Genomic DNA, 16,091 nt, shown 5'->3' with positions numbered 1-16,091 from the left:
CCAGTTTTAATTCTCTCTCCTGCTTTTTTTGTACTCCCACCTTAAAATCCTTTTTCTTAGTTTTATTTTGTTTTGGTATTCTAAGAAATAGATCAAGCAGCTATCAATATATTGGCAGGCTGCATACGTTCTATATAAAATAATGGGTTATTTCTAATCCTTGTTACAAATGGATTAAGTAAATTTAAGCATGACAAAATCCAACTTTAACTCTAAGCTGAACTCTGGCTGAAACCAGTACCATACCTCAACTAGAGTTCCTCATGTCGTTCTATTAGTTGTTTATAACTCGGACATTGCATCTTCCATATCACCTATGGTTAATTAGGAAATCTCCAGGCACAAATGTTGGTTATTACAACGAGAGACGACCCTTAAACATACCCTAATTCTCCAAACTCTAGTGAAAGTAAGATTCAATTCATGGTCACCTGGTCTAGCTACCAAGAACTTTATCAGCTTAATAAGCTAACACCAGATATATGTTTGAACAAAACCCCATCTATGTTCTCAAGCTACTGTGTTTTGTGAGCCAATATATCGAACCATAGTGATAAGGGTAGAGTTGCTCCTCTGTAACCTTAGCATCACAGGTTTAAAATATGAAAACAATTCCTTCACATATTGAGGTAAAACTGCATACATCTAACCTTTTTATCATGCAGTAGTCTGGAGCCTCATGCATTAAAACACCATGGTCCTCCTGAACCGCTGCTTCCTGCGAGTTCAGATACCTTGTGCATGGGCGCAGTATGTGCAGCATGTGCCTCCATTGTGTGCTGAACTTCAGCAATGGCATGGGCCACAAAAGTCTTCTATTTAAATTTCTGCTATATATGCATGCAGCATGACAGATCCCCTCCCAAAACAACGGTTATAACATCATATGCAGCTGCTTATAACATCATAAAAGATATATCATAACCATCAGTAACCAAATGACACTGTTCCAAGCCATCTGACAATCCCCAAAAGACCAATTGGCAATCCCATTCGTTAGTCGCATACTTCTGCTACCAAGCTGAGCTTTGTACATCATGCCAGAATTCCGATGCCAAATGTAACTACAGTATAGTCATTCAGAAGAAGCAAGTACAGCAAGAAGCTTTCACATTAAATATAAAAGGTACAACTACAAAACAATTGTATGATTCCCATCAACAGATTACTTCTCACAAAGATGGATGGGAAGACAAATTCATTAGCCTAAACTTCGCAGTGGTACAATAATTCAAATATGCAACCACAGGTAGTATCTTCACGTGATACTAGATAATCTACGCAGAAGTTTCCAAGTCTCCTCTTTATATGAATAGACAGGTACATGCTCCCTCAACGCCTGCAGCAGTATGGCAAGTAGATGATACATGTCATGCTTTCTTTTAAATGAAGGAAGGCTTAAGCTAGTCAAAACACCCGTTCCTTCCACCACATGTAACTAGTTGTCTTCAAGATGATCCTGGGTAGCATAAACAGAAGCAACTTCTCTCCATTGCCCTCAACCTCAAAGAAGCAATTTACAATTACGTGACTGCTCAGACCAGCATGCACACCTGACAACCACTCAAATTACGAGAACAAGCACCATCATGATAATGAAGCCTGTCCCCAAAATTTGTGGATTTCCTGATACAGTACCAATATCCCACATATTACAACAAGGACTATGCAGTAGGAAACCACAAGTATGGGTACAATAATTTAGGCGCCTCTCTTCTTTTGGTCTTTGGCTGCTTTCACTTCTTTTGAGAACATTCTGGGAGCAATTGCCATGGCCATGAGCTCTTGGAAAAGCAGCTTACAAGCGTAAGGTATATGCACCTATATAAGGAAGATGGTATGTTTGGTTACGTAAGCGAGCAATCAAAAGGGGTGTCAGGCAGAAATAGTACTTCCACTAATTTAGTGTCTCTATTTAGCCGCACTCTGTGCATATAATTAAAACTTTATAAAATTGGGGGGAGCCACAAGAAAGAAAGCAAACATATGACACAGAAACATGAGAACATGTGGTTAAGATTAAACAGAACTGAAGTTGACTGGAGGCATCAGAAATAGTGCAACAACATACATACAGTAAAGCAGTAAAATTACATGAGATTAAAATTACTCATCCAACCTTGCCCGTCACAATTGCTCAAGAATGCTTACCTGTTTGAGATTAACTGAACTATCAGAAAAATCAACCGATCCCATTATGCTACATCACATGTTTGTGTTTCAGCTAGCAATCCAAAATATTATACACATATCATTCTGTCCAAAATATTACACACATCATTCCGTCCAACTAAATATGTGATGTGGCATAATGGGATTGCCAGCTGAAGTTATTACCCCAAACTTAACTAGGCATTTGAAGATATAAGACAACCAGGCATAAGTACCATGCGCAACTACACATACAAGGGAGTGAAAGCTATGTTCATTGAACAAAAGCCACTGAAGTATTGGATGGCCAACATTTTGAGCAATTATAAGTTTATGCACGAAGGTTTGCATAAGCAAATATACTTTAGATAAAGTCTCAAAAAACTAAAAATGCTCTCATATATGATAATTACTTCGCAAAGCATTTTTTGTAAAGGAAATGGACTAAAAAAGAAAATTCTTACCTGAACAATGTCAGTCTTGTTCTTGCAACCTCTGCACTCAAAGGAATTCTTCTTGAGGTTGGCAATAGCAATAAGTCCACATCTCTCACAAACATGAACCCTATAAGCATCGCTTTGGTCAAATAATCTTTCCTTCAGGAAATGCGCAGCCCCATGTGCAATCATGCAATCTCGCTCCATCTCACCAAAGCGGAGACCTCCATCACGAGAGCGTCCTTCTGCTGGCTGCCTTGTAAGAATTTGCACAGGTCCACGCCCTCGAGAGTGGATCTTGTCATCAACCATGTGCTTCAGTCTCTGGTAATAAGTAGGTCCTATGAATATCATGGCAGTCAACTTCCGCCCAGTGTGGCCATTATACATAGTTTCAAACCCACGCATCTGATATCCACACTTATGAAGAGCTTTGCTGATATTGTCCACCTAGGAAATTTGTGATAATATAAGTATTTTTTGTAATGGGACAATTACAAATGAACAATTACATATTAAACTTCTACATCAGAATATATCTGAAATCAATGTTAGAAACATTATTTAGGATAGAACTCCTGATAGATCATTGAATTGGAAAATCCAAGTCACAGACCAGTTACAAGGAGATAGTCTACTATATAACTTAGAAGAGACCGTAGTCAAAATAGTATGTCTTGAAACTTATACAAGTTTAGGATCATCAGAATAACTTACAAGACACTCGTCCAAGGTCAATCTTCAAAGTCACGTTTCTGTCTATGGGGGTAAACTTACCTCTCAAGAAATTAAAAAGAGATATTCAAAGTAGACTTCAAATAAAAGATTATAATTAACTAAACCAGAGGCAAATATGAACTCCAAAGGCAAAGCTCCCCTCAAAAAAAAAAGAAGAAAAAATCAAATCCAGGTATGAAGTTGAAAGGTTCTAGTTGCGGTGACAGTTCTCAAACACATTTATCATATTTATTAAACCATATCTAGTACAAATCCTTAATGGTAATGCAAAATGAATAACATTCTGTTTTTGTATAAGCTGTCAACAATGTCTTTTAGCGAGATATGCAAAAATTACTTCCTCCTGGAGCAGACAAAAGAAACTTCCCTTAATGTTCTTTAACATCACAGTGCCTCAGAATTCTTAAACTGAATAAGCAAAAATGCTCCAGCATTTATAGCAAATTAAATTGTGACACGCTTCTCAGGTAAAGCTTGCATGAAGGTTTTACAGATTTACTTACTGTGACATCAGTAAAAGGGGTAGCATCTCCCTCCTTTCCCATATGGGCAGCAACCTTTCCCATGATGCACTCAATAAGTTGACCTATTGTCATTCGAGAAGGAATGGCATGTGGATTCACAATAATGTCAGGTGTGATGCCTTCCACAGTCCATGGCATGTCTTCTTGTGTGTACGTCATTCCAACAGTTCCCTTTTGGCCATGCCTGCTACTAAATTTATCACCAATTTGAGGAATACGAACTGACCTCATTCTTACTTTCACAAATCTCAAACCATCAGCATTTGTCGTCAATAGGACCTGTGATAAAGAAACATTACCTCTATTTAAGGAAAGAGTAGAGAAAAGGAAAAGGAACATTATTTCAACACAAAAGGAGAAAAAAGATATAATATCAATTATAGTTAAGTCTTGAAATATTTTCATGACTTAAGAACTCTATTTAAGGAAAGATACTACAAACAATATAATTGGTGGAAAATAAAACAATAGCCAACCTGATCCACCATCCCACTTTCACTGTGTCGTACACTGGTACTATGATCACGTCGTGTGTATCTTGAAGCTTGACCTTGAGAATCATCTTGAGGGATTGGAGATGTCTTTCCAATTATGACATCTTCACCAGAGACCCTTGTACCCTGATAATGTGCATAAATAATTATAGAATAACGAAATACTACTAAGTTATCCGACTACATGAAATAATTGACTGTCTAAAAAACTCACCGGAGGTGCAAGACCATCATCATCCAATTTGTCATAAGAGCCATGTCGCATACCCTGCATAAATAAGGGAAAGGATCAATGCACCTATGGTGCCTGGAGTTCAGATCCTTCATTTTAGCCTCAAGTACCCAAACACCTGACACTTAAATATGCGTATTATTATGACATAGCTATGAATCCATAAGACAAAATTCTTCATTATTAGAAAGATCCAATATTTATGCACTTGGCACACAGCACATCTATCGGCATCCATGTAACATAATAATCCACAAACCAAATGAACAATAACAAGCCAACATCTAATCATTCCAACCACTCACCATTGTATTTTCCCTATTTGGGCGCCCAAAGTCCTCTTTAACAAGAGTTCCCATCTTCTTTTCCTCATCTCTGGATATAGGACCATATATTCGAGAGGATGATAGCATCTTAAAAATGACACTAGAAGAACATCATAAAAAAGGAAGAAGAGGGAACCAATGAGGTACCTGTAAGAACGGAAAAACAAGGATCGAAAGAATCCACGATCTATTGAAGATTGGTTCATGATAACAGAATCTTCTTGGTTATATCCCGAATAGCAGGCAATTGCAACAATTGCATTCTACATTATGATACAATGCAAGAAGATATCAGAAGCATTCTGACAATTAACCATTTAAGCGCGCGCGCGCGCGAGAGAGAGAGAGAGAGAGAGAGAGAGAGAGAGATTCATACAATGCCAGCAGGCAATTGTCTAAAGTGCAAATGTTCCATGGCACGAGTTGTAACGAGAGGCTTTTGAGGATAGTAGAGAACATAGGCCAATGTATCCTGAATGAAGAAGTGGATCAGCATCCATTAGGATTAACATTAAGAACAAGAGATTACAAGAAAAGCATACCCACCATTCGTAATTGGTAATTGGTTACATAAATCCCCATGGCTTGCTTTCCCATTGCTGACTGGTATGTATTACGAGGTGACTGGCGCACACAAACAACTAAAAATGAGAATAAAAAGTGACGGAAAAGAGAGATCAATATCATACCACTTTACTGGATAAATGCGAACCTGGTTGTGGTCAGGGAAAGGAATGATAGATGCACAAACACCCAAAATTAATGATGGATGGATCTCACAGTGAGTGTAAGTTTCAGAGTATGCCTCCTCTGGGTTCTGTCTTGCATTTACAAGATCCTGAAATATATAATTGTCATCAGAATTTGGAGTTTGCCATATAACTGACTCAACATGACTATGGTTGACCATAGCAAGTTTAAAATAAAAATAATTTCCAGACACGGTTTTGGATTGAATTAATTCACACAGGAAACAAGAAAAATAAGCAGCATATGTTCATACAGACGTATATCAGACAAAAATAAATGTATGTTTATCGTAAATGCACACAATGCGTGTGCATACATACACAAACACATAGTGTATAGACATGAAATAGTATAGCATGGCCAAGAAATTATTGCTCAAAGGCTTATCTTGTGATCCTACTTTGCAATGAGTTACTTGTATATTGGATTACAAGCATCATCAGTTGCTTGTATCTCATTTACAATTCTTGGAATAACCTACTCGACGTCTAATTAACTGGCAATTAAAGATCAAAGTAAATTACATAAGGTAAAACTCTAAATTGCTTATTCAGGTGAGCAACATACATAATATGAAGGACAGCATACTCCAATATGTATTGGAAATTAATCTGTAAAAAGGGCATGCTAGACATTATTAACTGCATCATACGTCCAAGCATCTGGCAAAACTAATGCAATTTAAGGTGCTGTTTTTGGTGAAGAAACAGGTATTCTCTCAGTTAAAATAATAATTGCCTAAACTCATTTATATTGAGATGTCAAACGAGTACTGTTGATCATATAGAAACTCACATTGATAGTCATGGCTATCATTGTAGTTTCTTCTTCCTCAGTATCAATGTACTCTATAAATCCTTTCGCAACAAGATCATGCCAACCTTCCTCTGGAGATTCCTGGGAAGAAGAACCTCGAAGGATTCAGTAGCTGATTTGAACAAATAAAATACATATACTTGATCTTAAACTATCAAGAATAGCAAACCCTTTGTTGCAGTGCTTGAATATGCCTTTTCTTTATCAGCAGCCTTTGGTTCTCTACAATAAACAGTGGACGACTACAGCGGCCATAGTCAGTATAAAGCCGTAGTTCTTTGAGACGAATATCTCGTACAACTCCAACCTCCGTGTTGACATCAATCTGACAACAATAATACTAACTATAAGCGAGCAGTTCTCATTTTTTTTAAGGAATAATGAAAATAAATTCTTGCCAACTAGTCTCAAGAGTAATCACTGGACAATGACAGAAAGCACGTCCCATTAGTCTGACCAGTGGAACCACTGGGGCATTTCAGAGTCAGTGCACTTTCAATATATAACTTGACAAGAAATTAGTGAACCATTACTGGTTCTTGCCATATAATATACAACAAAGCACTAGAGTTTGGGCTCACAATTCAAGTGGTTCACAAGGGTATGATCCACTCCTCAATTAGTTCTATAAAAAAAAATAACCAATATTTGCATTTTCCGATCAAATTTTTGCATTCATGTTGGCATAAAGAAATGAAATTGTAATAAAAAATCACAAGGAGAAACAATTTTACTGAAAGACTATATAGAATTAATTTTGTTTCTGTCATCACAGTCCTACCACATTTACAAATCAAAAAGGTCTCTTTACAACAAATATGCTCGCATGCATGTTTGCATGCATGTATATATGTATACAAAATTAGCTGACTCTCCATCCACAGTGACATAAATAGTTTATTCATAGAAAAGCATAAAAATGAAAAAGCACTTTGAACCAAAAAGGCAAAAGAAATATCAAGATTCAGGACAGATTTCCTAGACCACAATTCTACCTTCCCTTTGATTAACAAAATAAGAAACAGGGAACGTGTTAGGACTAGTTGAACATTTACCCTTATAAGGTAAACCAATCTCACAAAAAAAGAAGTTTTCCAATTTGAAATTCATTTCGAATATAAAGAGATTCAAGCATGTTATAACTCTCTGAGTCCTTATTTATCTGTGTGTAAAATAGATATGAACTACTTGTAGTTCTCCATCTGTCCAACTAAATTACGTCTTATAGATGGTTTGCCAATATGGGAAGCAAAAGAACCAAGTCTTAAATAAAACGAAAACCAAGGGAGAGACTGAACAGAGAACAAGACTGCACTTATTCATCATAGCCTTGAAACCACAATAGCTACAGATTGACATGAAAGAAGGCTTCAGACCAAGCTGGAAAATGACGGTCATCCGCAATTGGAGCAAAAAGAACCATTAGGACTCCAAGACAGGATTGATGACCTGAATCTAAATCAAATTATAGCTAGGCTGATTTGACTTAACATAATGTGGACAGGATCAGCACTGTTCCGCTCTAAGAATTGCAGCCCTACAAAACTAAATAATATGCCAACAGAAAAATTAGTTTTTCTGTATTAGAAGTTTATTAAGACAAAAGACTAAGACAATGGAAGTATATAGAAAGATGATGTGAATTATTGAATACAGATATCAAGCAAGAGACTTCAGGCAAGACACGTTATTTTGGAATATCACCAAATACATGGAGCCATGAATCAAATTTACAATCATATAGAAGAAGATAAGAGGATTGGAGGCAGGCCACTAAAACTAGTAAATCCACTACAAGCTCCAAATGTGGAATGGGCATATCATGAGGAGACATAGTAAACCAGGAGTCAGGCAGGACAATTGAACTGTAAGATAATTTATGTATACAGAGACTGAAAACTCTGAAAAGAGAGCAAAGAAAGCCAGCCCGTATGCTGATTGATAAGAAAAGGCAAGAAATACGACTGCTCAAATGAAACATGTCGAAACTTCTTATACATAAACATCATGGAAGTAAAGAAGTTCCAGGGTTCTGTTGTCCAGCAAAGAATTAAAAATTGACAAGAAACATACCACCTGTAAATGAAGAGGTTAAAAATAAATAGAAAATAATCCTGAGAATCTAATCATTAGGATGTAGTTACCACAAATACATAAAAAAATCATCAATCTGTCATAGAATGATGATTAAGTATCAAAATCCTGTTTGCAGGCTTTTGTATCCAAATCGAAAAAATTGGAGCTATAAAAAGGTGTGCATGCAAACCTGTCTCCTCAACCGTCTTAAGGTCCTCACCAAGAGGTCAGGGTTCCGATGAATACCCACCCAGGAACCATTGACAAAAATTTTGGATGCTTGAGGAATAACTGCAGGTGATATTTCCTGAACAAAGCAAAGTCATATGACTTGATGAAGGAAAAGACAAACCTATATTAAAAAAAGATAGACTAAGGCGCCAACCTAAAATGCCAACTCAGCAAATGGGAACTATAGAAACCAGACATGAATCATAAGCTTGCAATAAGATGTATGTACCTCAAAGTTCTCAGTACCCCACTCCTCTAGAAATTCTAAAATAGGATGTGCAGCCGATCCTACAGTAATGTACACCATCAAAGCGAGATTTTTCACCAATCCACAAGCCTGACATCAAAATCATAGAGGACAACTTAGAAACAGAATATGATGTATGGAAATAAACAACAAGCAACAACTTATACTGCATTTACTTTAGTTGGCATTATTATCAGCTCTTACATCTCTCAGATTACATCGTATCTCACAAGAATCATCCAAATGCTGGTTTCATATCCATTATAAAGAAACTTCCGACAACCAGGTTATTACCTGTCCTTCAGGTGTTTCAGCAGGACACATCATTCCCCAATGAGAATTGTGCAACTGTCGAGGTTTAGCCAACTTCCCTGATAACACGAGAAAGAAATGTTTCTCAGAAATTAAAAATGTGTTGTTAAAATATAATATGAACAATAAATTGGAAGCTTCATATATTTTTTACCTTCACGTCCTATAGGAGAGTTCAACCTCCGCAAGTGAGAGAGAGTAGAAGCATATGTTAGGCGATTCAAAACCTGTCAGGTGGAAGTATATCCAATAGTAATCTTACATAAAAGAGTTATATACTGAGGATTTCTTTTTAACAAAATCAATAGGGGTGAAACAGACCTGTGAAACCCCTGCTCTAGCGCCAGCTTGATTTGCTTGTCCCCAATTTCCAGTAGCAAGGGAATATTTAAGGCCACTCGTGATGGTTTTAGCTTTGATCGCGAATTGCAAATTGACATCTTTTCCATTATCCACGCACTGTCCCACATAAATAAAGATAGTTTACAATTACTACCAAACAGATTTGCAGAAATTGTAACTTAAACACTTCAACTATAAACTAAAGGAGTACAAAGGCAAGCATTAAAACCTTTTGGACATATGATCTCACATCCCTGGTCAATTTTCTAAAAAGCTGCATTGCAAAAATTAATCATGTCAAAATTTTAGTCTAAAAAAAATAAATCTCAAAGATGGACTTATGAAGCTTCCAGGTTTTGTAAAAACAAACCATTCTGAACAAGCCTCCAAGTAGAGGACCAGCAAGGTCCAGCCTTTTGTTGCCATAATGATCCCTATCATCTTCTGGTCTTCGTCCAAGTGCACACAGCAACAGCCGATGAATAATGTAACTAATGAAAAAACAACACAGTTAATATCTCAAATGGAATTTATATTTATGTCGCAAAACAATTTACTTTGGAAAAAGATGGGTAACTTACCCAAAATAGTATGCTTTCTTAGTTTCACAAAATTCTCCAACACCAACATGAGGCAACATTTCTTTTTGAAGAATTTCTTTAGCATACCTTCAAAAGAAACAAAAGAAACTGATGCAACAAAGAAAAATAGCAACAACCAAACATATATCTAAAGTCTGCCAATGGCAGGTCCACCTAAAGGTTCATGCGATTGGGCATACTTGATCCTCTTCTCCCTCGTGACACCAACAGTTGCCCCTCGCTTCCCTATGTAGTCCAGAGCCACCTGCAAGAGAACTGGTAGTGTCATACAAACAGTAATAAGAGGGATTGAAAAACAAGGAAAGAGAATGTAGCTCACCAAGAAATAACCAGGAAACATTGTAGAGAACACTAAGGAAAGTACTGTGATTAAATTGCGCATCTAGTTCCCAGATAATATCAAGTTTATTATTCTCATAGCACTGTCAATTCTAGTTCATGCTGAAAGACAGGTATACTATACAGTCCAAGGCTCTTAAGTTTCAAAGATTTGCAGGATTAATTATACTTTTTTTGAAACAACACGCTACATTTCTTGAAAAGACTGTGTACCACCATAGCTTCTTATTGTTCATACACGTGAATTATTTGTGGACAGGGCCATTGGGGTATAATATTTATGCTGTCCTTCTAAATGAATAATTGAATTTAGCAGGTCAGGTAACGTTAACTTTTAACCATTATCAGTAATTACTGATAAAGAAAAGAAGAATCATATTTGAAATAATTGCAGTTTAATCATAACCAAACTCCATATATATGGCAGACACAAAATGGAAATCTTTATTTCGATAATTTTATTCTATAAATTTCCAGATATGGTGCAAATGTCTCTACATATTATCACTATAAAATCATACTATGAAGTAGATTCAAACCATAATATTAATATAGAATTCTGCATTCCGTATCAGTCTCCACTTAAAGTATCAATGAAGCACTTTGCAGCAACCTAAAAGAATTATCAGCTAAAGGTGCCAGAAAAATGACCACCTTTTCTTCATAACATTTCATTCCATTTTCACAAAGCTGCTCATACATCTCATGGGGAAGTTTCCTCTTGATACGGGATCGAGGTTTTGTTTCTGTTGCAAACTATCCTACTATCATATCGCCTATTCTTGTCGCTCAAATATATTTTCCAAAGATTTTTGATGTCTAATTTGCTCGAGTAAACTTGTTTTTCACAGGGTTGGTTACAAACAACCCATGAAAAACATGGGTGTACAGAACAAACTATCAGCCATCAAAAAACCTCACAGTTTGACCCCCTAAAAAACTTGTACACAAGCACAATCGCAATCATATTGGAGAGCTTGAAATTACTAGTGCACTAGATTAAAATAAACCGCAGTATATGCTACATAATCCCCTTCCAAGATCAAGATTTAGAGCTCATGTTAACCCATTTCAGAACCTTAAGGTCTGCATTGCATCAGTAAATGCAAGTACGAATAACCAACAAGTGTAATGCAATTTAAAGTAAATAAACAAAAAAAGATAGCATTATCATGTGACTGAATGTCATTATAACAATACAAATACTGCCTACTTCAAAAAGTTGAAATATGAAGATAAAGGCAATTAACATCATACAAATTATACAAGACGGCGGCCATGTCATTTATGGTTAGTATTACTTGATACTCTACAATGAATGAAATTGTTCCCTTGTATTTGCACTTTGGCTCATCTCTCAAGAGTAAAAATCTCTGAGAGGAAAAAATGCAAAAACTAGCCCAATCACATAAATTTAATACCACCTCATATCCATAAGAAACTATCTTGAACAAGAAATAATTAGGGTTCTAAACAGGTTGGATTTCAGGTCAAATCTATGCTGTATTCATATCCGAACTCAATTAGATCCGGATCCACCAAAATGAGTAAGCTCCAAACTCGCATGCAAATTCAACTAATAATCGGATTCAAGTTGAAATTCAAGTTTTTTTGAGGCTCAATTTAGCACATGCTTTTAACGGGACACTAGCCAAGGATTAACAATTTCCAGCACAAAATGAACTCTTATCACAATAATATGTGGTAAACTATGATATGAGAGGAGTAAGATAATAGGAAGTAAATGATTGGTTTTGTTCTATTTATGTTTAGCTTAATTGAAATATAATCAAAATCTAAATATTTTTTGGAATTTTGGAATTAAAATAGCAACAAACGAGTGTGAAGGACAGCATGCATGAGAAAAAGGTGTAAATCCAAATAAGAAGAAAAGAAATTAACACAAATCATTTAACCAGTTTTCTTTATATTTCCATATTTACATATATTACATATATTGTTTGTTTTTCAGTATTTGGGTTATTGGGTTTTTCAGATTCAAACATACATAAATCAGGGATCAATTCAATAAAAAATCGCATCCTACATATAGAGTCCAAATTCAATATAATAAGGTTATTGAAAACTTATTTTGAATCCACTCCCCATTATTATAAAGTAATCGGGTTGGGTTATTGAGTTTTCAGATATCATTTACACCCCTAGAAATAATTCAGTCCAAGAACCACAAAAACATCTGTATTCTGTAGTAAAAATATGGCATGTAAAAGATAACAGAAATTACCTGTTGATTTTGAATAACAAATGCTTCTTCCAAAGATGGTCGCAGCAATTCCATCATTTGTGTATCACTGAAGTCATAGCAGATATGTTCTAAAATATCTTTGTCGGCAACAAAACCTAGCGCTCGAAATACAATAATTATTGGAATATCGGCTCGTATGTATGGAAGAGTAGCACGAATATACTGTCCTGAAGAACCCTGGAAAAAAAAAAAATCAAAGTAAACCTTTTCCAGATACATTTCAACTATGGCATATATAAGTGGATTAGGATAGGCCCACCTGGGAGAAAAACACAGCATAAAACTAATGTCAACAGAAACAACTACATATAAAAGAAAAATTTACCCCTTTGGCACTGGTACGGGAAAGCATGCGCACAAACATGGTGCTTGCTGGCCTGCTTTGGGACTCTGGCATAGATCGGACTTCAGCAACATAAGCATATTTATTGGGCTGCCTTTTCTTAAAGACATAAACGTGATTGGTGCTCATCTTCTCCTGTGCAATCAGAACTTTTTCGCTCCCATTAATTATAAAGTATCCACCTTGGTCATAAGGGCATTCTCCAAGTTCTGTTAGATCTTTTTCAGAATTCTGATACAATGTGCAATAGCTAGACCGTAACATAATGGGAACCTGCACAGGGTGCAAATGAAAGCTAACTGAATCAATCAAAAGAAAACAAATTTCAAGCAACTAAGTTCATTAATGCTACACATTACCTTCCCAATAAAAACTTTGGGAAATTCCTGTGTCTCAGTCACTTCCTCACAGTCATGCCCTTTCTTTATAACTTTCTTCGTGACATCAACATATAATGGGGCCGAGTATGTCAGATTCCTCAGTCTTGCAGCTTTTGGGAATAATGTCGCAGTTTCTCCATCTGACTCTGTCATCATAGGCCTGCTCAAATATATTTGGCCAAAGCTGATTTTGTATATTGTCTGCAAATTACAAATTATGTAGCTCAGCAAAAAGCAGAAGTTTACAAAAAATGTAATAGCACCACAATATCATAGAAAGTCTGAGGATCTAAGGAAGGTGGTGCAGGTCAAAAGTATGAAATAACACCTTAAAGGTAAAGCTCACATCCAAAACTAAGGAATGGCACTAAATAGAGTTTATGCTAGAGATGGTAGTACTGGCGATGCTGACCCTTTTCTGGGAGGCAATAGAGGCTTAAGTACGATAACCCAAACTGATCATCATTTATCCCTGGGGTTGCAAAACTTGAATTTGCTGCCCACATATTCCAACAGGAATAACATATATTACAGCACAAAAGGACCTATTTCTGTTTACTGTTATCCACCTCTGTTTTTAACAGAAGTGAACATTTTAAACAAGAACTAGCATGGAAGATTTTCAGATTCATGATAATGGACTGAAGATGCCAAAGACTTACTTCAAATAAAATAGGTGAGTTGAACATTGGAGCAAATGCACGTGGAAAGTGACTTCCCCGTTACATTTCAAATAAAACTTCTCAAACATTTTGCAAACTTTAAGCCGTAAAGGTCAATCAAATAAGTTCTCCCATCACAATATAAACCATGATCTACCCAGCTTCCATTAGTGCCAAACATAATAAAATAGTCATAACAAAATTTCAACTCAAGCCAATTTTTATCTTGGCAATCTTCGATTGTTAAAAGGATTGTTGAGATTTTTGGGATAGTGGATACTGATTTGTTATCTAAAATACATACATCACATGAATTCATCATCGCTTATTTCCACCAAGACTAGCTTAGAATTTTGATGTTTGTCGGTTTAGAAATTTGTGGGGCACCCCTTATTTTCGGCCTAATGGATAAATCTCTTCGGTTTAAACTGAAAACTCTTTTAACCTCAACTGGCCTATGTCTTTTTCTTTTCTAGATGTCAAATATTTACTGGAACTGAGCTTATCCATCTCCATCATCCCAATTGCATCGGTCCCTTTTGCAATTAACTTCATACCTACTCGATTCAGAAGGCTGGTTCCTCTCAGATGATATAAAGGATTATCTTCCAGTGAAATAAGGATCAAGTGCTCTAGGGTTTCATTCACTACTCCCTGTCCCGGACCAGCTTTGACCTTCTTCTTCTGCTACTTGAAAAAGTTCCTTGCAAGTTTCAAGAAACACAAAGGGGTTGCCCATATTCTTATCTTCAATGAACTTTCCTTTAGAATTTGCAGAATTGATAGTTTTCATTCTTGTAATTAGTCCTCGACTTATTCCATCACAAAGGATCATCGGATTAGGTTACAATCTCCTTTTCGTCCATCTAATTTTACCGGAATCATTGGCCGCTTCCCTTCAATCAGTCTAACCCTCCCCCTACCACCTACTTCACTTCTCCACAAACCAAAATACCTCCCCATTCAAATGATCAGGTCCAATTAGACCCTATCAGAGGAAAACGGGAAATAAAAAGAACGAAACGGGAGAAGAAAAAGCAGCTGCGGAGGGAGGGCGCGGACCTCGACAAAGTCGGACTGGCGGCCGGGATTGTGTTGGGATTCAGGTCGGATCTCGATGTTGGCCGACTCATCGACGATCTCCTGCATGGTGTTCTGGATGAATTCATCGAAGGAGTCGAGCTGCTGCCGCACCAGCCCCTTCTCCTCGAAGTAGGCGCTGATCACCGCCCACGCATCCTCCTGGGTGATCTCCTCGTCCTCCTCGTTCTCGTTCTCCATCATCGCGTAGTCCTCCATCTATATCAAAAAAACCCTAGCTTCGATCGATCCAGAACCAGGCCTCGATCGATGGAAGAGATGGATCAAAACCTTCCGAAAGAAAAGAAACCCTAGAAAAAAGAGAGGCAAGAAAGAAGGGCTTCTTCCGGGCGGGAGAGGAGAACGAGGACTTAAGGCGGTCGAAGAGCGGAAGTGCGGAGACCGATCTCGATAACGCAAGAATCGTACTTAAATCGAAGGGAACAGGTTGGTCGGCGAGAGGGTAGGGCTGCGTTGGGTCGGATTGGTCTTTAAATTGAAAATTTTGTGCACGTGAAATACACGTGGTTGACCCAACGCTGTGCTCAACCGGGCGGTCCGACGTGCAACCGCGTGATTTCACATTGCTTCCGGATTGGGAAATCGGGCGGCCCAACCGCAAAATAAGGCCGGCTTGGCCTCTAGCTCTAAATCGAGGTACAATTTGAAATTTTGAATAAGATGAGATGTGTTTTGGATGGTAACAGAAAGGGTGGTACGGATTTTACGATCAGATATTTGAA

The 16,091-nt window shown here is 37.1% G+C and overlaps 1 protein-coding gene across 1 annotated transcript; it reads right to left on the bottom strand.

Moving 5' to 3' along the window:
- Positions 1 to 1,078: 1,078 nt before the first annotated feature.
- On the bottom strand, positions 1,079 to 15,803 carry LOC103715429 (DNA-directed RNA polymerase II subunit RPB2). The gene is made up of 25 exons (XM_008803040.4): positions 15,331 to 15,803; positions 13,586 to 13,807; positions 13,209 to 13,499; positions 12,863 to 13,060; positions 10,458 to 10,522; positions 10,258 to 10,344; positions 10,047 to 10,167; positions 9,906 to 9,950; positions 9,656 to 9,793; positions 9,489 to 9,561; positions 9,317 to 9,393; positions 9,005 to 9,112; positions 8,735 to 8,851; positions 6,638 to 6,793; positions 6,448 to 6,549; positions 5,615 to 5,740; positions 5,449 to 5,526; positions 5,279 to 5,374; positions 5,050 to 5,165; positions 4,882 to 4,951; positions 4,559 to 4,612; positions 4,327 to 4,470; positions 3,830 to 4,129; positions 2,616 to 3,038; positions 1,079 to 1,821 (listed from the first exon to the last, which is right to left on the bottom strand). The coding sequence occupies exons 1-25, from the start codon at positions 15,565 to 15,567 to the stop codon at positions 1,702 to 1,704; spliced, it is 3,564 nt and encodes a 1,187-aa protein (XP_008801262.2). The 5' UTR covers positions 15,568 to 15,803; the 3' UTR covers positions 1,079 to 1,701.
- Between the last annotated feature and the right edge of the window lie 288 nt (positions 15,804 to 16,091).

This window comes from Phoenix dactylifera, chromosome 2 (assembly GCF_009389715.1).
Source record: "Phoenix dactylifera cultivar Barhee BC4 chromosome 2, palm_55x_up_171113_PBpolish2nd_filt_p, whole genome shotgun sequence".
Classification (NCBI taxonomy): domain Eukaryota; kingdom Viridiplantae; phylum Streptophyta; class Magnoliopsida; order Arecales; family Arecaceae; genus Phoenix; species Phoenix dactylifera.
The sequence above is the reverse complement of the archived record's forward strand: the minus strand, read 5'-3'. Positions and strand labels throughout refer to the sequence as shown.